The sequence below is a fragment of the Equus caballus genome, chromosome 17 (assembly GCF_041296265.1).
Source record: "Equus caballus isolate H_3958 breed thoroughbred chromosome 17, TB-T2T, whole genome shotgun sequence".
Classification (NCBI taxonomy): domain Eukaryota; kingdom Metazoa; phylum Chordata; class Mammalia; order Perissodactyla; family Equidae; genus Equus; species Equus caballus.
The window spans coordinates 27,323,096-27,346,295 of NC_091700.1; the positions used below are offsets into that span (position 1 = coordinate 27,323,096).

The 23,200-nt window shown below is 38.0% G+C and overlaps 2 protein-coding genes across 13 annotated transcripts in view; one reads left to right on the forward strand and one right to left on the reverse strand.

The window, feature by feature from the left end:
• Positions 1–4,831, reverse strand: part of HMGB1 (high mobility group box 1) — a 116,654-nt gene extending 111,823 nt beyond the window's left edge. The window contains exon 1 of one of the 6 annotated variants that reach the window (XM_070239222.1): positions 4,624–4,831. The gene's annotated coding sequence lies outside the window, so the exon portion shown is untranslated. Of the gene's footprint in view, positions 1–4,174; positions 4,314–4,470; positions 4,603–4,623 lie in introns of those variants that run through there. The other 5 variants (XM_070239224.1, XM_070239225.1, XM_070239223.1 and 2 more) reach the window with 5 other exon arrangements.
• The window catches only part of USPL1 (ubiquitin specific peptidase like 1), a 34,975-nt gene continuing 16,118 nt past the window's right edge, over positions 4,344–23,200 (forward strand). For 2 of the 7 annotated variants that reach the window (XM_023621477.2, XM_023621478.2), the window contains exons 1-5: positions 4,344–5,036; positions 8,057–8,222; positions 8,744–8,872; positions 17,161–17,806; positions 21,434–21,547. In XM_023621477.2, the coding sequence (XP_023477245.2) occupies positions 8,124–8,222; positions 8,744–8,872; positions 17,161–17,806; positions 21,434–21,547 (988 nt within the window). In that variant the 5' untranslated portion in view covers positions 4,344–5,036; positions 8,057–8,123. Of the gene's footprint in view, positions 5,037–8,056; positions 8,223–8,743; positions 8,873–13,788; positions 14,108–17,160; positions 17,807–21,433; positions 21,548–23,200 lie in introns of those variants that run through there. The other 5 variants (XM_023621479.2, XM_070239472.1, XM_023621475.2 and 2 more) reach the window with 4 other exon arrangements.

A 23,200-nucleotide genomic window follows, 5' to 3' on the forward strand; every position in this document is an offset into this window, starting at 1 on the left:
AACTCTGAGAAATAGACGACTATCTGTTTCCAAATAATCCGAATCTCCTTCCAGTCCTTACGACTGATAAATTCATCTCAAAGACAACTATGTCCCAATTAGGAAACAGTGTTTCTCTATGTCAGCTTTAATTTTTTGATTTGGAGACCTCCTGATTGCTAATCAACATGTTGTGTGATTATTTCCACGATTACTTTTAGAATGTGACCGAGTCATCAGAAAAATGCACTGCTGCTTTTTGAACTCTAGGTTGCTCTTAGAGCCCAGGCAGAGTAAATGCACCTAAAACAGTCCCTAAGCACTAGGCATTCTCAGATCTACTGCTGGAGCTATATGTTAAATTATGAGAACATGTGATATACTGAAAAATGCCCTGGATTAGAAATTAGAGGTTATAGGTTCTAGTCCCAGGTCTGCTTTTTTATGCAAATTTGGGTAAACTGTTTACTTCCTTTAGGTTTACTTTTTTTATTGGTAATTTGGTACTAGAGAGAAATTGCATCTTACACAAATTCAACTTACATGTGCTTCGCAAAAAATTTAAAAGAAAAATAACAATTTAAATAGCACTCAATGATCATATGCCCTGGAGTATGAGCTGGAAAGCACAAATCTGTTGTTACATCAGTCTCAGTTCTTATGTGCCTTTCATTGAAAATCTTGCTCTGCTGTATGATTTTAGTGACTAAACATATAGATATTTATTTGTTTTTTTTAGGACAAGGTCCCTACACATAATCCACTTGCTCCATCTAAGACTCATATGAACAAACAGCCATTTAGGTGATGTAATTTCTCTTATATGTTTACTTTAGAACCAAATAGGGTGTTGACTCCATTATATTATACCAGCATACAGGCACAGAGAACACATAAGTTACAGCTGATGGCACCCTAAGAAATACACTACTGAGAACCTGATTACCGACTTTTTACATTATTGGTTACTAAATAACATATTTTGTCAACTATATGACTATCGCAATTCAGCTATGCTGTCTAGGGCACAGATATATTCATGTGTGTGAAAAACGAATATACGAAGTCATTCATTGCACAATTCTTTTTAATAAAGACCAGAGAAAACCCTAAATGTCCAAAAGGAGAGGACTGATGAAATGATAGAGCATTCAATGGAACATTATGCAGCATAAAAAGAATGGGGAAATGCCTTGTATAATGATACAGAACTAAGTGAAAAAATAAGGTACATAAACTATGCAGAGTATGTACCATTTATGTAAAAGAAGGGAAGAAAAATAAAATACATATAGCACTTTGCTTGTATATGCATAAATTTATTTTTTTTTTGAAAAATATACAAGAAACTGTTAGCAATGGATCCTTCCTAGGCAAGGAACTGGGTGGCTGAGGGACAAGTGTGGAAGAAGACACTTCGCTGCATATCCTTTTGAATTTTGAACGATGTGAATGTATTATCTAACCCAAAAGAAAACACAAAATTCAGATGAACAAGAAAGTAGTCTGAGATGAAAGAGGATCACGTTCTTAATGGAAAACATAAAAAGTAGACACAGTACTAAGGGTAAATACCTGCAGGTAGAATGTTGGAACTATCCGGGACTTTCCTTAAGGGATTATCCTAGTTTATACTTTTTACTTTATAGATCTACAAATTGAGGCCTTTAAAATTAAGTGATTTGTGTAAAGTCACAGCAGAAAAGTTAGGATTAGAAATCAGATATTCCAACATCTACTCTAGGACTCTTACTTATCATACTGTCTTCTCATTCTATGTGGGCAAAACAGAGACAAGGAAGTTTAGGCTACATAATGGGTTGTCATGTTCTGTCTAAATTTTAGAGTCTGAAGTACAAAATAACCTCAAACCCTCAGACTACTAATTTCTTTGTGGTCACTATATGGCTACACTTACAAACAGGCTGTGCATATCTCTAGCACTGACACATTACAGTATGATAAACATATTTTTGTCTATCCTTCTAACTAAACTTGAATTCACTGAAGGCAAGAACTAAAATGTCATAAGTTTTTTAATTTTTTAAATATACAAATGCCTAGCACAAGTGTACTGCCAAAACTATTAATACAGGCTTGCATTCCTTAACCAAAACCCAGGGGCTGGATGTGTTTTAGAATAAAGAAATTCTTGGAATTTAAAAATGTTACCAGGTACATAGACCATCATGTAACACCTCACAGACCAGTGGCCAAGGGCAGCATCCCATAATCAAACATATGGGATAAAGACGAAATAACTTCTAATTAGTTCAGGTCATATCTTGTTACCAAATGAATTTTGTCTCCAAGTTTAAAAAGTTTTTGTTTTTCAGAGCTTCGTGAATGTTGGAATTAGATAAGAGATTATGAACCGTACTCACAAAGGTGCTGCTGGAAAATATGGTTAGTCACTTCAACTCCCATCTTTTTTCTTTTTCTGAGGACAATTTGCCCTGAGCTAACATCTGCTGCCAATCTTCCTCTTTTTATATGTGAGCCACTGCCACAGCACAGCCACTGACAGACGAGTGATATAGGTCCACCCAGAACTAAACCCACCAAGCACACCGAACTTAACCACTAGGCCACTGGGGCTGGCTCAACTCACATCTTTTTGATGAGACCAGAACAAGCGATCGTAGCAGGGAGCTTTTACATCCCAGGTTTGGACTGAAGACTCGTTTTATAATTAAGGAATCCAACCTAGCAGAGGGGGCAAAAGCTGACATTCTGAGAGCAGAAAAAATAAATAAAAATCGTAATTGTATAACATTGTATTCCTATTTCAGCTGCTCATTAGTTATTACTTTAATAAAAGCTCCCTCTGATTGGATCATGTTAATTTTTAAATGGAAATAGGTAAATAAAACTTCCGTCCCACATTGCTGACAAGGGTATGAGGGCAATGAGCTTTAAGCCTACTGGAAGGTAACTGCACTTTTTTGGGGACCAGTGTACACAGAAGGAGGCATTCCAAACATATTGGTAAGGAATAAGCAGAAATGTATACAGTTTTTTCCAGTTGGGACCATTACCCAATATACACAAAAGGAGCGTTTTCTAATCAATCTCTCCTGATTGTTCTACATTAGTCTCTTTCCTTTTATAAAGTATTAATAAGACTTTTTCTACCTTTTACAAGGGGAAAAGATCTGAAGTCAAAACACAGCACACAGTAAAATCCTTTCTTTTCTTTCCATAACCCAAGTGCCATCTCCATTTTGTTTCTGTTACTATTACATATATTTTCCTGGCAAAAAATCAAATTTGCACTAAAAGACTGTAAATCAACTTTGCAGACAACAATGTTTGATTAATACAATTCGACTTTTTCAATCTTAAAATTTTAGCTACATTTTAACTGAGTTTTGATCAATTTATGAAGTTAATATTTAGCAAGTTTATTACAAAAAATAGCATATTCCATTCTAAAAACGGAATTAGCAAAATGGTGAACAAGAAAAGCGCTGAGTTTTGGCTACTATTTCAGGAGTAAATACTATCTTCTCATATTTTCATCATAATTCATTAAAAAAAATTAAGGAAACAACTACCTAGATCTTACAACAAATACACCAGCACATTAATAATCTAGTACAACAACAAAAACGGTAAATAAAACCTAACCAGCCTATTTTTCAGTCTGAAGAAAAACAACAAACTCCCTGTTGGATGTCTTGGCCATTTGCATTCAGAAGTACCGAATACTAAAATCCTCTTTCCTGAAGAATTTCTTCGTACATGAGACCTGTTTCCTCTATACCACCCTACGCAAATTATCAGTATTACTCCACAATACATTTAGTTTGAGACCGCTAAAAAAAAAGCAAACAAAAAAAAAACCCAGTCCAAAATACCAATGGTGGTTGCTCCATAAAGAAATGCTGAGAAACTACGTCTATATTCTAGGACACAGAACACATCGACCGAAAGGACTTCTGGAATACGCTGTCCCCAAGACTCAGAATGCAGACTCAGAAATAGCACACGCGGTCACGATGTCCCTTAAGCCACATGACCTTCCTACGAAAGTAGAGCCTTAAACTTGCGAACTAAATGAGAAGTGCTCCTGTCTCTGAAGCTAAAACAAGGCAGGGCAGCTGAAACTGGCGCCGCAGGCACGGCTCCGCGGCGGACCAGAAAGGATGGGTCACGGACAGCAAAGTCCCTGTGCTTTGGCTACTCCCCTTACCGTGAGAAGATCTGGGAGGGAGGAAAGGAAGAACACCCCAGAATCCTGGTAGAAAGCCCCTGGCCTCGAAGATGGGGTTTAGGGAGACAGGGAGGGGCAGCTCCGTGTGTGGTGACCCTTTGTGAACACGCACTCTGGGGCAGCTCGGCTCTCGCCGAGGCTTTAGGAAAGCGGACAGCGGGGGCCCCGCGCGGCCCACAGTCCTGGAGACCGCGGCGCCGCACGGCCGCGCCGGCCCAGGGCCTCCATCGCAGCCTGCGGCGGCCGGGCAGCCCTTCCCTCGCCCGCCCACCCACCAGGTCGCTCGCGCCGCGCCGGCGTCGGACCCGGGCTCCCGCGGCCTAGGGCGCAGCGAGCCGCGCGCCAGTCTCTTTGCTCAGCGTTAATCCCTCCGCTGCCGGCCGCGCACTAGTTTTAATCACGCCCCACCCCCTGGCCGCCGGCGTCACCTCCGCCACTCGAGCGCTTTCCAGCAGCTTCCAGAAACGTCGCCTCCCCAAACCCAGCCACTCACATATGGCGGGCTCTGCAGCGACCGGCCCCGCCCCTAATCGTCGCCGCCGCTGAAACTGCGGCTGCGGCAGCCGGGCTGACAGCCACGCCTCTGCGGAGGCCGGCCGGAAGTGCTCCCGTCCTCATCTTCCCCGTCACGCCGACGTCCTTCCAGGCCCCGAGCGGAGCAGGAAGGGGAACTCTTTTGCCGCGGACTCAAAGCGGAAGTTGCTTTTCTAGTGGGGAGGCCGGTGGGGGAGGAGCGGACTGAAGGGAACGTGGGGGGAACGTTGCGCTGAGTGGTGTGGAGCTCAACCTGGAACAGCAGTTTGGTTCGGCAGAGTGCGAAGAAGGGGAGTGCCCACGGCCGGTAAGGGAGAGGAGGGAGCAGTTTCCTTCAGTTCCCAAAACAGGGACAGGGGACAGAGCCGGGGCGACCTGGGGGGTAGTCTGCTCACCGTGAAAGGATGGGCCAGGCTGGGAGAGGGAAGGGGCTGGGACTAGGTTCAGGTGGGAAGGGTCGGCATTAACGCCTAGAGTTGCAGATTCGTTTGGGCTCAGAGAGGTAAATGCTGAAGAGAAACCAGAGTGTTTTTTTCTCCGCCAAGGGAGCGTGGAGATGGGGCGGGTTAACGGAATTCCGCGCCGCCTCGGGCTTCCAGGGTTGGGTTTGAAACTGATCTCTCCGGGTCCTCTCCGTCTCTGATTTAGGACGGCTAGGTTTGGTACCAGGCAGGGCTGGGCTCCGAAAGCCAACTCCGTTCCTCGGCTTCAAGTGTGTTGTGGCCTCACCTTTGGTAGTTCACGTGCTGAGCCCCGTTGGTCTTGGAGGGCAAGCTCAAATGGGTATAAGGCTCCTCTTCGAACAGCTTCTTCTCTGAGTTTCCCCTTTTTGCACACGGGAATGTGCATTAGGCTTAATTGCGTATCTTTCGCTATTCCCATGGCTAACTTTACACGTCCATTGCTCTGTAACTGGGTCCATATTGGGCTAGTAATTCACATTCGCGCTTCTGGGGTATCACAGGCTCACAGAAGTGATGAAAAAGGGGCGTCAGAAGAAAGATGCTGGAGGTGAAGTGGAATAGAGGAGGGTAAGACTGGAAAGCCAGGCTGGTCTCACCGTGCAGTGAGCTTTAGGTCATAGTGCTACCTTTAGGTCATGCTGAGCTGTTTGGGCTTTCCTCTAATCAGGCTGTGTAGTAAATAGATGCTTTTAAGCTGAGCAGTGACAGACTAAGACTTGTTTGGCAGTGATGTGGCGTGGGGACGGAATGGAAGGAGAGAGGCTTCTAAGAACTGTGCGCAGGATTTGGCGACTTTTTACTGCGTGAAGAGGGAAGAGAAAGAAAAGAACCACTCAGATTTTCTAGTATGTGTGTTTGGAAGCATGGAGATGCCGAACTCTGGATGACATAACAAGAAGGACGAGCAGGTTATGTTTGAAGGGAGGATGATAAAGGCAGTCATTTAGAAACAAATTAAGTCGTAAGAATCACCCCAGGGTTTTGTATATAGGGCAAAGTAAATCGTTTTTGGAAGACCCGAATAGTCCTCCTCTGGTATTTTTTTAAGTGAATTTTCTTATAGGGGTGGAGGGGTCTGCATATTCACAATTTCAATCATTAACCTACCTGCTTTTCCCACTGAAAATGTTGGGTGGTGGGATCAGGAGAGCAGATTTGAAGGCTCCTCCTGTTTGTACTTTTATAATTGAGGGAGAGAGAACCAGCTGAGAGTTTTCTAGGTCCCTCAGGCAGATGGAAATTTTCATCAAAAACAGTTTATTCAAGATATATAGCCTACTAGTTTTTCTTTTGAGAATACTGCAGAATGATTCAAGACGTGCTGTATATTTTCTACATAAAATGAAGTATAAAATTAACACCAAATAGTAACTAAAATTTATTATGTGTCAAGTGCTAAGCGTTTTACATGTATTATGGCATTTAATTTTTAGAACAAACCAGTATTACAAATAAATTTCTAAATCAGAATCTCCAGGTATAGAGCCCATTTGTTTAGCCACTTGGGAACTATGGAAGTTTGACTCTTTCCTGTATAGTTCCCTTGTATAAGTAGATTATAAATAGAAGCAGCCAAAGATGATAAATTGGTGTTGTCTGTGAGGAGCTTAAAAAGAAAAGGCATCAAACTTGTTTTTACCTTTCTGGCAGTGGTTCTCAATGGGGCAGGTTTGCCTCCCAGGAGACATTTAGCAGTGTCTGGAGACGTTTTCTTGGTTGTCACCACTGAGGGGTGAGTGCCATTGGCATCTAGTAAGTAGAGGTCATCGATGCTACTGAACGTCCTACAGTGCACAGGACCGTCCCTCACAACAAAGAATTATCTGGTGCAAAATGTCTGTGGTGCTGTAGTTGAGAAACCCTGCCCTATGGATGTTTCTTCAGAAATAGGAAATTGAGATTCACTGATACTGACTTTTCTAAAAAGTATTTTTATTTTTGAAATTACTCCTTGCCTTCAAAAGTGTGTAAAATTTATACAGCTGGAACAGAATAGCATAACTAGTTTTTAAAGTGAATCTGTGAGCCACAGTTTCCCGGGAGATGGTTGTCATAGAGTCATGGATTCTTAGATTTGGAAAAGACTTTTGCTCGAAATTGTTTTACAGTGTCCCTGCGAAGTCGTGATTCATTCTGCTTAACAGTCTCCTGTGTCTGTTTTCCCTATATTTCAAATCCATATCCACCAGTAACTTTTGCTACACTGAGCTACAGTTTCGTAACTTTGACTTTACTGAATGTGATTCTACTCCATGGGACTACACTCAAAACAAGCTTGTTACATGTGTAATTTGTACTATGACAGTGTTTATGTTTTTGTTCTGGTACAGATCATCTACTTTAATACAAAAAAGTATTTCGTTGGCAGGTTTTTAAAAGTAGCATTATTCTCAGTTGTTGACGTATTCTTGGTGGTTGAAAGTAGTAGGAATGTATGGGGTTCTTTTGTCCCTGTCAAGTAATAGCACAATGGATCTGGGGTTTTGAAGTACTTTCTTAGTGTAATGCTGACTTATTTGTTTCAAATTGTGTATAGACTCTAAAAACTTAGGTTTACAAAATCTGGTCAACATAAGTGCTTTAAATAATAGCTACCTCTATTACAAGTTTTGATAAATTTGTTTACAAATGAGTCTTCTGTGAAAACTGGTCCTACGGCCAGTCTCTGCCCTCTCCCCACATATTTGCTAGATTTATAAATTTAAGTATTTTGTTTTCACTTCAAGATTACAGTTTCAGAATATGTTTACTCTAGGGATATCTTGAAATATATTTAATATATGTACATCTTATAAAGTAGCATAGCTCTTTTTCAAAGTACATAGGATTTTTATTTAATTGTTTATTGAATTTTTTTTTCCAGGGTTCATTGAAAAATCCTTAGTGATATTGACATGTTTCAAGTGGCATAAATTAGCCCATGACTCGGAATGATGGATTCCCCGAAGATTGGAAATGGTTTGCCAGTGATTGGACCAGGGACTGATATAGGGATATCTTCACTCCACGTGGTGGGGTATTTGGGAAAAGTTAGTGAACTTATTTTTTGCCTCAGTGCAAATTTGATTTTTTTTCCTCCTATTTTTGAGACTTAAATTCAGTTTTAATTTTACCAATTAACTTCTAGAAAGTTGTATCTTCCACGGAAATCTTAAAGCAATGGCGAAAGATTGTTGTAATGTGTTTACCTCTCTGTTTTATTGATATGTGAAAGTAGAGCTAGAACATAGACCTTAAGGTTTACTATTCTTTGAAAATACAGAGCATGCATTTTCCCTGGCAGTTGACATGACTTTTTTTCTTGCAAATAAAACTGATGCTATTCTTAACGCTTAAAATTTAATATTTAAAACTACAATATATTCTTTTTGGAATAATAGCTATATTTAAAGCCTATATGCATTTCTTTTATTTGCCATGTTTAAAATATTTTGCCAGGACACTTCTAGGTGAAAATTGTAATTTTTTCTGGTTACTTTTCCGTTTAACTTTTTGTAATTTGATGCAATCTAGGAATGTGTATATTTAATTTATTTTATTTCTCTTTTAGAATTATGATTCAGCTAAAGTCCCGTCAGATGGGTATTGCCCTGCTTGTAGAGAGAAGGGAAAGTTGAAAGCCTTAAAGACTTACCGAATTAGTTTTCAAGAGTCTGTCTTTCTGTGTGAGGATCTACAGGTAAAGTATTAATCTTAGATAGTATGGAAGTTTTAGCCTTTTGCTTTTTTGTTCAGTGTTTAAATTTGTACTCATTTTGTATTTTTTAGACTGTACATTTTTAATACATGGATAATCAGAATTTCTAGGTCTATCTGGTATACAGTTTTAAATATTTTCCATTATTTTTCGACCTGGTTTCCTGAGTTATTGCATGAACATGTTTGTTGTTATCATTCACTTGTGAAAGGAGAAAATACATTTTAAAACTGATTTTTTTTAACCTGTGAGGATCCTTGTTAGCTGTTGGTATATAGTAGTTACTCCCTCATCTGTGGTTTATTAGCTTTGGAACTTAATGGAAAAGTTATTAGTCTCTAAATATTATGTATTTAAGGCACTAAATATCTTTTAGAATTAATTATAGTAATGTGTACTCACTGCTACAACTTTGTTAAATAGGAACTTGTTAAACTGTATAGTACTCTACATTTTATTGTACTTGACCATTTATGAAACTGTTATATACATGTTTAATTCTCAAAACTTTGCAAGGTAGGTTTTCTCATGAGTAAGAAAATAAATGTGGAGGCTTTAAGAACAAGATCTTCATAAAGTGATAGAGTTGTTATTACGATACAGTCTTAACACAAGATCTTCATAAAGTGATAGAGTTGTTATTACGATACAGTCTTAACACGAGATCTTCATAAAGTGATAGAGTTGTTATTACGATACAGTCTTAACACGAGATCTTCATAAAGTGATAGAGTTGTTATTACGATACAGTCTTAACACGAGATCTTCATAAAGTGATAGAGTTGTTATTACGATACAGTCTTAACACGAGATCTTCATAAAGTGATAGAGTTGTTATTACGATACAGTCTTAACACGAGATCTTCATAAAGTGATAGAGTTGTTATTACGATACAGTCTTAACACAAGAGCTTCATAAAGTGATAGAGTTGTTATTACGATACAGTCTTGACACGAGATCTTCATAAAGTGATAGAGTTGTTATTACGATACAGTCTTGACACGAGATCTTCATAAAGTGATAGAGTTGTTATTACGATACAGTCTTGACACGAGATCTTCATAAAGTGATAGAGTTGTTATTACGATACAGTCTTGACACGAGATCTTCATAAAGTGATAGAGTTGTTATTACGATACAGTCTTGACACGAGATCTTCATAAAGTGATAGAGTTGTTATTACGATACAGTCTTGACACAAGAGCTTCATAAAGTGATAGAGTTGTTATTACGATACAGTCTTAACACGAGAGCTTCATAAAGTGATAGAGTTGTTATTACGATACAGTCTTGACACGAGATCTTCATAAAGTGATAGAGTTGTTATTACGATACAGTCTTGACACGAGATCTTCATAAAGTGATAGAGTTGTTATTACGATACAGTCTTAACACGAGAGCTTCATAAAGTGATAGAGTTGTTATTACGATACAGTCTTGACACGAGATCTTCATAAAGTGATAGAGTTGTTATTACGATACAGTCTTAACACAAGATCTTCATAAAGTGGTAGAGTTGTTATTACGATACAGCCTTCTAATTTCAGAGATGTTTCATTCTAGATAAACTAGCAGTTCCTCAGAATCACCTGGAGTGCTTTTAAAAAATTTCTGGGTCTCCCTCCCAGATGCTGATTCAGTAGAGCTGACCCAGAATTCTATAGTTTTGTAACTTCTGATGATCAGCCAAGTTTGGAAAATACTAGACTAAATCACACTATTGGTGATGGAAACTTTTGCTGGGTATAACTTGAAGAAAATCCCAGGCATTCTTACAAATAGAAATAAATTTCTTTTTGCCTTTATTCAATAAATATCTTTTTGAGTGTTGCCGTGTTGTCACCATTCCAGATGCTAGGTTACAGTGAATAAAACAAGAATTTCTTGCCCTCAAGAAGGAAGGTTATATTCTAGGGTAAGAGAGACAATAAACAAGTAAAGTGCATTTTTTGTGTGTGAGGTGATGGAAAGTGCTGTGGAGAAAAATAAAGCCACAGGGATTGGTGTGTCAGCGAATAGACAGTTTGCAGTTTTAAATAGAGTGGTGAAGGGAACTCTTCATTGAGAAAGTGACACTTGAGCAAAGACCTGAATGAGATGAAGAGGAACAAGCCATGCGCGGATCTGAGGAATGAGCCTTCAAGGCAGGGAGAGTAGCAGGTACAAGGCCCTGAGAGAGTGGAGGTTGCGTGTCCATGTTTGTGCTACTGCAGGGAAACCAGCAGAGCGGGATCTGAGTAAGTGAAGCAGAGTAATAGAAAGTGGGTCAGAAAAATAATGGGGAGAGGGCTGGACCAAGTGGAGCCTTTTAGGCCATTGTAAGGTCTCCAACTTTTACTCTGACTGAAATGAAGAAGCTAGTAGGGATGTTGGCAGAGGAATGACATAATCTGACTTATATTTTAAAAGGATCACTGTGGCTTCTGTGTTGAAAATATGTATAAAGATCAAGACCTGAAGCAGGGAGACTAGTTGGGAGGCAGTTTAGTATTCCAGGGGGAGCAAGTACTGGCCGAGGGGAGGAGGCATGCTGGATTCTGTGTATATTTTGAAAGCAGAGCCAAAATGATTTGCTGAAAGATTGGGATACATGGTAGGAGAGGGAGGAATCAAGGATGATTCCAGGATTTTTGGCTTGAATAATTGGAAGAATGGAGTTGCCACTTACTGAGATGAGAAAGACTTTGCGAAGAGAAAGGGAAAGATCAGGATGTCAGGACCAGTCAAGCTTGAGACATCTGTCCGCTGTCTGTGGGTATGTGGAGTAAACAGTTGGATCTATGTGTCTGGTGTTAGGTGGCAAGTTTGAGATTGGAGATAGACATTTGGGAGTCATCAGCGTGTAGAAATTGAACCATGAGACTGGGCGAGTTTACCTAGGAGTATGGATAACGAGCTGCAAGAACTGAGCCCTGGAATACTCCAGCACAAAGAGATTGGGGAGATGAAGTGGAACTAGCAGAGGAGTGAGAGAAGAAGGGGTCAGTGAGGTAGGAGTAAACCCAGGAAGGAGAGTATATTGTCCTGGAAGTCAAGTGAAAAAAATATTTAATTAAGGAAGGAATGATTAACTGTCATTGCCAGTGACACCTTGAGGATGAGGACTCAACTAGCTATGGACTAGAGTACTGTGGGCGTCATTGAAGACCTTGATGGGAATAACCTGGGTAAAGTAGTAGTGATAAAAGCCTGGTTGCAGTGAGAGAGAGAGAAAGTGGAAGAGGAAGAATTGAGAAATTCAGATGGGAGATGGTACCTGAAGGGGGAAGTTTTGTTTGTCTTTAAGTTTGGAGAAATAACAGTATGTTTGCTGGTTGTATCCAGGAGAGAGGGGAAAATAGGAGAAAGCGTCATAGCATTGCTGGAAGGAGATCCCTGGGGCAGATCATGGGCGCTCTGTGCAAGGGGAAGACTTGACTTTAGATTTGACGGCTCGTCCATAACAGCCAACTATACAGAGTTTACTCATTAGCTAGCTCAGAATAAAGTCGTAGAATTATGGACGCTGGAAAGAGAAAAAATAAATCTTACTGATTCTAGGGAAAAAAATACTTTTTTTTCCTGTTCTGAACAATACGTAGTATTTCAGTAGAGTTCTTTACCACGGACTACCAGAATAGAGAAGCCCCTGTGTTCAGGACATAGGTTTATAGCTGTTAAGGTTAAATGGTTTAGCTGCGTTTTTAGTTTTTGAAGCATTCTTTTTTAAGTGATGAGGAAAGATACATAACCAAAAATTTTAAATATGTACTTTGCAAATGTAAAAAAGAATTTTAGAGTAATTAATTATTGATCTAGTTTTTAGAAAATGTTCTAATCATTAATAAGAGCCCAGTGTATTTTATGAAGTAGATTGGTTTACACTGGGAGTCAGCAAACTCTTTATATGGCCCATGGGCTAAGAATGATTTTTACATTTTATTTACTTATTTTTTTTTTTGAGGAAGATTAACCCTGAGCTAACTGCTGCCAGTCCTCCTCTTTTTGCTGAGGGAGACTGGCCCTGAGCTAACATCCATGCCCATCTTCCTCTACTTTATACATGGGACGCCTGCCACAGCATGGCTTTTTGCCAAGCGGTTCCATGTCTGCACCCGGGATCTGAACCGGCGAACCCTGGGGCCGCTGAGAAGCGGAACATGCGAACTTAACTGCTGCGCCAATGGGCTGGCCTCTGATTTTTACATTTTAAATGACTGGGATAAAATGAAAAGAAGAACAGTTTTTTCTAACACATGAAAATTATATTAATTTCAAATTTCAGTGTCCATAAATAAAGTTTTATGGGAACATAGCCACTCTCTATCATTTATGTATTATCTATGGCTACTTTTATACTACAGTGGCAGAGTTGAGCAGTTCAGGCAGAGACACTGACTGACTTACAAAGCATAAAATATTTTTCTTGTCTTTTCAGGTAAGGTTGGCTGATCCTTGGTCTATAAGACCTTTGAATCCAACTATTAGTTTTTCTGGAGTTCTATTATAAAATTTGGAGTCCACCAGATATTCTGCTTTCAGTTGCTAAATTACAAAGAACCACATGGGAAACCCCTTTTAATGAGATATTTACATTAAAATATGTTTCTTAATTTGGAAAAAACACTAATATTCAAACTCTAGCTCAAAATTAATAACAAATTGAAACTCTCAAGTACGGTCATGTGCTGCCTAACAGTGTTTCGGTCAACAATGGACCAAATATGTGATGCTGGTCCCATAACATTAGTACCATATAGCCTAGGTGTGTAGCAGGCTATACCATCTAGGTTTGTGTAAATTCAGTAGAGGAGGAAGAAATTTTCCTCTACCTTCTAAGTTCTGGCTGGTCTCGCAATTAAATTGACTTGAGAGATTAACAGGAGAAAAACAAATAAAAGTTTAATAACATATACATGGGGGAAACCCAGAAAAACTGAGTAACTCACCAAAATAGCCCCAAACCCTCACCTTAAGTACCCTCCTCAGCTGAAGACAAAAGAAGATGTTAGTGGTAGGGAGAGTCGGGGACTTCAAAAGGGAACACAGGCAATTCACAGGTGAAGAGGAGCAAATGTTTAGAAAACAAGTGTTTGGCCACACAGAAACAGAAGAACACAGAGTGGAGCCAACAAAACAACCTTTCCTCGTTTCCTCCCTTTTACCATCACGCTATGCTAAGGTGATAGCTTGCTTCCTGAGACAGATTTTTTTCATCTGCAGCAGTTAAGGATGAGGTAATGAGAAAAGCTGAGTCTTTTGTTTCTTAAAAATAATCAGCCTAAAATAATTTCATGTTAAAGAGGCCCATTTTGGGGTCGTGAATTTTGTTTCCCTTTGGTGTACTCTGATGTTCCAACACAACGAAATCACTTAACAGTACGTTCTTTCAGAATGTGTCTCTGTCATTAAACAACACAGACTGTATTTTCAAACGGAATTTTAACTCATCTTCCTATTTTTTTGAGTATTCCATTATTCATTCTTTTATTGGAACATTTAATTATGTAGTCTTTTTTTTAAAAAAATGAAATTTATGATAGAAAGGCTTTTAAATCATTAGTGTTAAGTCACCAAAGAAAGTACTTATTTTCTTAGTTTTCTTCATTTGTAAAATAAATGTAAATTATTTTTATAATTTGTCTTGGTCATACCTTACAGGTAATTATCCGAATATAAGATAATGTGGTGTATTTTCCTTATTCCTGTTTTGTAAAAACAGTGAAAAATCCAAAATCAATTCCAAATGTCAGTAAAAGAGGCAGCATTAGATTTTTTCCAGCATTAGATTTTAAATGGTCCTAGATGGTTGGACTAGACTAAAAAATTAATGTTCTGTGTGTGGTTTTGTTTTATTGACTTCTTTCTTTTGGAGACACACTGAAATCTTTTATTCTATTTATAAAAATGATATGTGTTCATTGTAAATAAAGTAGAAACTAAAGTCAGGTATAAAGAAATAAAAATCCAAAAGCATTAATTTATAAAAGGGAAAAATTGGGGCAAGGACAAATTAGATTTTAGATTGACCCTATGATGGGAGCACAGATTATAGAAGGAAAAGTCAGTGAAGACATTTGGAAATAGTGTAGGGGAGAAACCGTTTAGGACACTACATTTTGCAACCCCAGGCCCTTTATGGTTTATTGTTGTTTTTAATTGAGTAGGGGTGCTGGTAAGATGTGCACACCATGGTCTCAACTCTGCTTGAGATTGGTCAAGATTTTTTGTTTTTTAATTTTTGCCTCTTTTAAAAAAATTCTTTAAAAATTTTTAGTTTTAAAAAAACAACATGAAATTTACCATCTTAACCCTTTTTAAGTGTACAGTTCAGGAGTGTTAGTAGCTGTATTCACATTGTTGGGTGACAGATCTCTAGAACTTTTCATCTCGCAAAACCGAAATTCTGTACCCACTGAAGAGCAACTTCCCCTTCCCCCAGCCCTGGCAACCACCATTCTACTTTCTGTCTCTCTGAATTTGACTAGTCTGGGTACTTCATATAAGTGGAATCATGCTGTATTTGTCTTTTTATGATGACTTATTATACTTAGCAGAAGATCCTCAAGTTTTATCCATGCTGTAGTACATGACAGGGCTTCCTTACTTTTTTAAGACTGAATAATATTCTATTGTATGTTTATACCACATTTTCTTTATCCATTTGCCCATCCATGGACATTTGAGTTGCTTTCACTTCTTGGCTATTGTGAATAATGCTGCAGTGAATATTGATGTGCAAATATCTCTTTGAGATCCTCCGTTCAATTTTTTTGGATATATACCTTTTTATGATTCTTTGAATACAAAAGTATTTCTATTGATTTTAAAATGTTCTCCATTTTCTGACATCTGGTAAGATTTAGAAAATAATCTCAAGGAATAAAGTTGAGGGTCAAATTGTTAGTTAATGGTGAATGTACAACCAGTTGGTAACAGTCAGAAGAATCCAGAACTTGTCCTGTTAAAGAATTTCATAATTGCAGTATTATGAGTATAGTGTTCACTTGCATGGAACAAGCTGTATTTTAAATGAGAAGATTTAATGCATTTCATTTACCTATTACTTTGAAACAAATCACCTCAAAACTTAGTGACTAAAAAAACTTAATGACTTCACTTATTATTCCTCATGATTCTGTGAGTTGACCAGGCGGTTCTTACACTTTACCTACTGTTGGCTGGGACAGCTGAAATGTCTGCATGGCTGGCAGCTGGTGCTAGCTGCCACCTGGGAACTCAGCTCAGGCAGTCAGCCAGGATCTCAGTCCTTTTCCATGAGGGTCTCTCCACGAGGCTACTTGGGCTCCTCACAGTATGATGGCTGGGACTAAGAAGGAGTGTTCCAGAGAAGGAGAGCTCCAAGAGGACAATCCTAATGAGCCAGTGCTTTTCAGGTCTCCATGTGCATCATGCTTGCTAATGTCCCATCAAAGCTAGTCATGGCCAGGCCTAGAGTTGTGTGGCAGGCGGCTGACTCTCTGAGGACATGACTACCAGGAAGTGTAGTTCTTTATTTTGCTAGAGGCCACCAAGATAGCAGTCTACCGTACTTGTGTAGAAGAAGGCATATTTTAAATGAGGGCACATGGATTTGTAGATACATAGATATATAGGTTTCTTGAATTTGTCTTAGAAAATATTTTTTCTAGTTTTCAAACTTAGGGAAAATTCATTGATTATTTTAGTGATTTGTTTACACTTTTGATATTTGGCTGAAATTGTGTTAATGCATAGTGAGATATGACAAAGTCATTAAAATTCAGCCAATTTGACTCATGGATCCAATAAGGATGTAAAATTGATATGCTGATGTGCTCTCAGGTTAATATGCAGTTTGAAAATTAAGAAACATAGAAATTGTGCAGCTTTTTTAATTTGAAAATATTTTTCTAATTTTTAATGTTGAGCAGTGTACCTGTTCCAAAACAATAATTCTCATCATTGTGTTTCTTTAAATTGTTGAAATTTTTTAATTCACTAGATGTTAGATTTTTTTATTAAAGCAAAAAGATGTATATTTTCCTTGTTAGTTTACCCTAGTGTACCTCAGATTAAACCTTTGAGTGTTCAAATTAACTAGGAAAAATAATTTTTGGAGGGGCCAAATTTTTGATTGAGTAATTGTTTATCCCTAGTTCCTTCAAATTTAGATTGATAATATACCTTCTCATGTCAAATCAGTGCTAAAATTTTAAACGTAATTTTCATGACATAGAAACTATAAAGTTTTTAAAACTTGAGTTTATTTGAATTTTTTAGTTTTTATTATTTTATTTTTTCTTTCTAGTGCATATATCCTTTGGGCTCTAAATCGCTTAATAACTTAATTTCTCCTGATTTGGAAGATTGTCACACTACAAATAAGCCTCAAAAAAGAAAGCTCTTGGAAACCAACTATAAAGATTCCCCTGTTGTAGCATGTTCCAAAAAGACTAAAAGTCGTGTTGTTATTGATGGTGAACAAGTTTTGAACAGCAAACAGAATGAAGCAGCATGTGATGAAACGTCATCAGACTTACCTGATGTGCTACACAGTGGTCAGCAGAAGCCAGGTAGGACAGCTGATTCCTTGGAACAGGGTGAGATTTTGGAAGCTAATATTGTTGATGTGGCTGCTGAAGAAGATCCTGCTACAATTGATGTTTCCAGAACTGGAGGGACTTCCCCTCAAAATGAAGGATGCACATCTGGACTGGAAATGCCGTTGGAGAACAGATGTACATCACTTTGTCAGACTTTATGTGTCCAGTGGAAAAATGCTTATGCTCTCTGTTGGTTAGACTGTATCCTCTCGGCATTGGTGCACTTGGAAGGGTTAAAAAACACTGTGACTGACCTCTGCTCTAAAGAGGAATCTGTGTTCTGGCGATTATTTACAAAGTATGATCAAGCCAATAAGCTGCTCCACACCAGTCAATTGGATGGAGTTGAAGGTTGGTAATAATATTTATTTCTCTTGAATTTTTACAGAGGTAATGTTGAGTTTTGTCTCATAGCATGTAGAAAAGATGCCATCAGTAGCTTCTGTTTTATATAGAAACCCGGGAACCAGGAGCTCAAGGTTAGTGTCATGAAGCTTAAGATAATACCAGTTGCATTATCATGACTGCCCAAAAGGTCGTCTTTTTCAAAAACTAGGAGTAAAGAATAAAGAGGCCGTGGTTGTATCTTAGTTGTCAGGGTAATGGTGGTCATCACAAAGTCCATCAAAGTAAAATTTTGAGTTTTTAGATTTCTGTAAATCAGAAAAAAGAAGTAAGTACAAATCACCCATAATCCAACAACTCCCCCAAAATCTCTCTTCCAATGAGGGAATATATTTTTGCGTTTGTTTTCCTGTAAAATAGGATACCCGTAAACCTACCTTCCAACCCAAGATGAATTGAAATATTCCCAATGACTTAAATCTACCCATGTATTCCTCCCCATCCCATCTTCCACCTCTCCCTAAAGGGAATCGTTATCCTGGCATGTGTTTCATCATGCCTTCTTTTCTTAATAGTTTTTCCTACATATGTATGGCTAAACAATATGTTGTCTAATTTAGTTTATTTTGAACCTTATAAAAGATATTATACAGTATGTCTTCTGGGACCTTTTTTTTTCTTTTTATAGAAATCTATCTATTGAAGTTGTTTGTGGTTCATTGATTTTCATTGGTATATATTTCCATTTTGTAAATATATCAGTATATTTATTCATTCATCTGTCATTGGGTTGTTTTTTGCCATTATAAATACTGCTGCTGTGACTATTCTTAGGCAAGTCTCCTGGGGTGTAAAGAACGAGTTTCCCTTGGATATACTATAGGATAGAATTGCCAAATCCCAGGCTCTGAGTTCAGATTTACAAGATAGGTGAGTTGCTTTCCAGAGTGGTTGTACCACTCAGCACTCCCGCTAGCACTGTGTAAGAGATCTTCCTGATCCATATATTCTCCCGTGGTTATTTTCACACTTGGAGATTTTTGCCCTTTGAAGGATGTAAAATGTGATCTTGATTTGCCTTTCTCACATTTTAAAGAGGTTGAACAACTTTTCATGTGTAGATTGACCATATGTTCCCTCTTCTGTGAAATGCCTGTTTGTGTCTTATCCCTATTTGTTCTGTCATGTTCTTACTGATTTGTATGAATTTCTATATGTCCTTGCTATTTTTATGTCAGCTATGTGTTGTTAAATCTCCCAATTTGTATCTTGTGTTTTTACTTTTTTAAAGTTATATTTTGATGTACAGAAATTGTTAATTTTTCCTTTTGTAGCTGGTAATGTTTGTGGCTTTTAAAAGAAATCTTTCCTTTCCCCAAGACTGGAAAGTCATTCACTTATGTTTTCACTGAAAAGTCATGAAGTTTTGCTTTTGACATTGAAATTCTTAATTCAACTGGAGTTAATTTTTGTATGTGATAAGGATCCACTTTTTTTCCCCATTTTATAGCCAGTTTTTTCTTAATTGATCTGCCATGCCACCTTCGTCATATTACCTTCCATGTATGTGTGCAGCTGTTCCTTAACTCTCAATTTTGTTCTCTTGGTCACTTTGTCCCTGTACCAATACCACACTGTTTTAATAATTAGGGCTTTTTAGGTCTTGCTGTCTGGTAGGACAACAAGCTTTGCGTTTATTCAGTGTGACTGGTCATACAGTCTTTAAATTAATTTTGTATGTTGTTTCTCCGTTGTTGAACGTTCAGGCTGCTTACCATTTTTTACTATTATGAATAAACCTCATGACAGATATCCATATGTCCTTTGAATCCATTGCTGATTATTTCCTAGAAGGGATATTAAAATATGAATATAAAGAGTCTTTCTGAATGGCTTTCCAGAAGGGTTATATCAACACATAATTCTGTTTTCACATGTAGAAGAAAACATCCCGAGCACTCTTAATCACCTTTGGGTATAAACATTTAACGAGTTATAATTTGGTTAGATAAGAAATATTTTGTTTCAACTTGAGTTTCTTTGAGATTTAATTTTTTTGCAATTTTTAAGATTCATTTTCTCACAAGTATTTCTGCCTTTGCCTTTTCTTCTATTCCTGTTTTCTGTAATTACAGGAACCCCACTACTGAGTAAGTGATGGTTGTTTGATTATTTCCAAAGAGCATACCTCTCATTCAAATTTTGACCTGAATGTTGAATTAATTTTAATTTCATATTTTAATCTTATATTAACTTTTTACAGAATAATTGTAGTTTTTATAATATGGTTGTAATCACATTAGTTTGAGCTGCATTACTTTGAATTGTAGGTTTTCTCTTTTTTTTGGCATGGTCAGATAACAAAAATTCTGGTTAATGCTTACTTCATATTATAGGAGATTCTAGATATTTTCATAGTGAAACATAAGCAGAGTGTGATCAGGCTGTATGAATTATTTGTTAGTAAGAGATTTGAGTGAAAGGATTTATTTGTAGCTTAAGAGTAACTAGAGTCAAATGTATATGGAGGCTTTTATTCAAAATAATTTTCTTATTAATCTTGGATAGTTTTCTGTCACAGTAAGTCCATTTTGAGGACTTTTCCCCTAAAGAAATGATCCAAAACATGAACAGATATATGCCCAAAGACATTTATCGTGGTAATATTTATTGAAAAAAGAACTTAAATGTCCAGCAATAGAGGAATGGTTAATAAAACTGGTTAAGTCAAAGTGTAATAACTAACCTGCAAAGTTTGCTTTTTTTTTAAAGGGAGACTTTGTTTTTTTCCTTTTAAAGATTTTATTTTTTCCTTTTTCTCCCCAAATCCCCCCAGTACACAGTTGTGTATTTTAGTTGTGAGTTTTTCTAGTTGGGGCATGTGGGACACCGCCTCAGCATGGCTTGGTGAGCGATGCCATGTCCGCACCCAGAATCTGAACCTGTGAAACTCTGGGTTGCCGAAGTGGAGCGCACGAACTTAACCACTCGGCCACCGGGCTGGCCCCTAACCTACAAAGTTTTTAATGAAGCAAATTTGTGTTGGGGAAAAAGTAGGATATGGAATTGTATAAACACTATGATGTCATTGAAGACCGTTTCACACCCCCTCCAAAGAAAGATGGAAGGAGGGAAATATACCAATTCTTAGTTTGGGAAATAATCATAACTTTATTAAGACTCCTTATGAATTTATCTGCTCCTATGATCTAGGTACGTTCAATAAAAGTTATGCAAAGAGGAATAAATGATTAGATGCCTCTAGCGTGAGTAATAATCACATGTAAAGAGAGAGCTTCAGCTGGTTCAGAGCTAGGCAGAATATCTGAAAGCTTAGCTCTAATGCTAGGCCTGTGATTATTTGGATGAGAAAGGCTTTCACTGAGATTTTACTCAGGCAGAATGATGTTGGCCCACACAGTCAGTATTGATGATATTGTGTTGTTAACAAATATTGAGGGACTATATATGGTATACCACAGAGAGAGGAGGAAGAATTAAGGAAATTTTGTATTTTCCATTTTGTCTCTGCAAAATTTATTGACTCTGATAAACCTTCATTCTTGGTAATGTCTTAATTTTTTGTGAAAAGATACAAATTGATGAGAAATTGATAATGTTCTATATTTTTAGATGGAGATTGTAAAAAACTTACTTCCGAAATATTTGCAAAGATAGAGACCTGTCTGAATGAAGTCAGAGATGAAATTTTTATTAGGCTTCAGCCTCAGCTTAGATGCACATTAGGTAAGTAATTTGTGTGATTTAACTGTATTGCTCATCTACCATAAAGAAATACTTACATTGTAAGGAAATATAATACTGTTTTATTACTTTGGATGATCACATTCTTGGGAGAGAGAATCTGGGTAGTTTCACTTAAGCATCTATGCCTGGTTAAATCATTGGTAGGCACAGCTGTTCCATATAAACATGCAGGCGTCTGTTCCACCCCTTGAGAGAGGATGTTCTCAGAACTAGGCGAATTCTCAGGGGGTACACCATTGGTTGCTTCTCCAGTACTTTCCACCAGGAGACTAATCCAATATTTTCAACCTTGACTGTTCATTAAAAAGCACCTGGAGAATTTAAAAGTAAATACTAGTGCTAGGGGACCATTAAATAAGAATCTCAGGGATGGAGCTCAGGTATCAGTAATTTTTTGAAGTCCCCGCGTGATTCTTATGGGTTGACAGGGTTGAGAACTCTGGTCTAAACCAGCCATAGCAGTTCTACTCCCCTGCCAGTGATTGGTTTAGGAATGGACGCATGGTAACAGTTTTTTGCTAATGGAACATGAGGAGAAATATACTGATGACCTTTCGGGAAAGCTCTCTTACCTTTAAAAAGGGCACAAGAATGAGACTTTTGTCCTCAATTGTTGACTTGAGGTTTGGGCCTCTGGAAGCAGAGTGGAGCAAGGGTGCTAGAGTTTCTGGGTCTCTCTAAGTTTTTGTAGTATTGCAAAAAGGAGCTGGTAACAATTTGTTTTGAGGGGAATGTCTTTTTGTTTTATTTCTCTTTATCCTTGTATTAACTTTCCTGTTGTGTTATAGTAGCAGGATATATGATACCCCTATTAGTGTATTACCCATATTAAATTATGTAAAATATCACTGCCTTCAAGTTTTTCTCAACGAGCATCATTTATTTCATCAGACCCAGATACTGTATCTGGAAGCAGTGTCTTTTTTGCATGATAATATTTCCTACTTCTTTGTCCCACAGTTCTGTCCCCTAATTTTACTGTTGTTTTTTGCGAGCTCCTACATGTATAAGTTTACTCTGTTCTTATGATAATAAACTGATTTTCCATATGCCAGATCTTTCTCATTGCCTCCTCTCTGTATAAAGGGCTGTTCTAATTTATCATCAGGTGGGATCTCAGATGGGATGAATAATTCTTTTTTTTCTTATTATCAAAGTGTAAGTTACATACAGTAAAACCTTTTTTAAATGTATTCGGTTGTATAACCATTACCACGGTCAAGATATAGGACAGTGCTATCTCCCTAAAAATTTTCCCCAGTCTCCCTTGTAGTCAGCCTCTTTCCTCACCCCAACCACTGATCTGTTGAGTAATACTCATTTCAAAGGAGCTTCATCCATAAGATCACCAGAGTGTAGACTGAGGGGCTCCCATGTTGCATTTTGCCAGTATCATTTCCCTCCTGGAGTGACCTGAGATGTTTCATTCAGGGTCCCCACTCCAATTCCCAATTGAATTAAAGAACAGTTTCCCCCCAGCTTGAGTCACCCCCTTCTTATCCCTGATGATTATACTTGGACAAGGTTGCATCTTGCTCCAATGCCATCTTGGGCCTGCTTTTCTCCAACAGAGAAGGAATTTTTAAATTATTGTTTGTACAGTCATAACAAGTGGGTAAGCATACAGCCCTT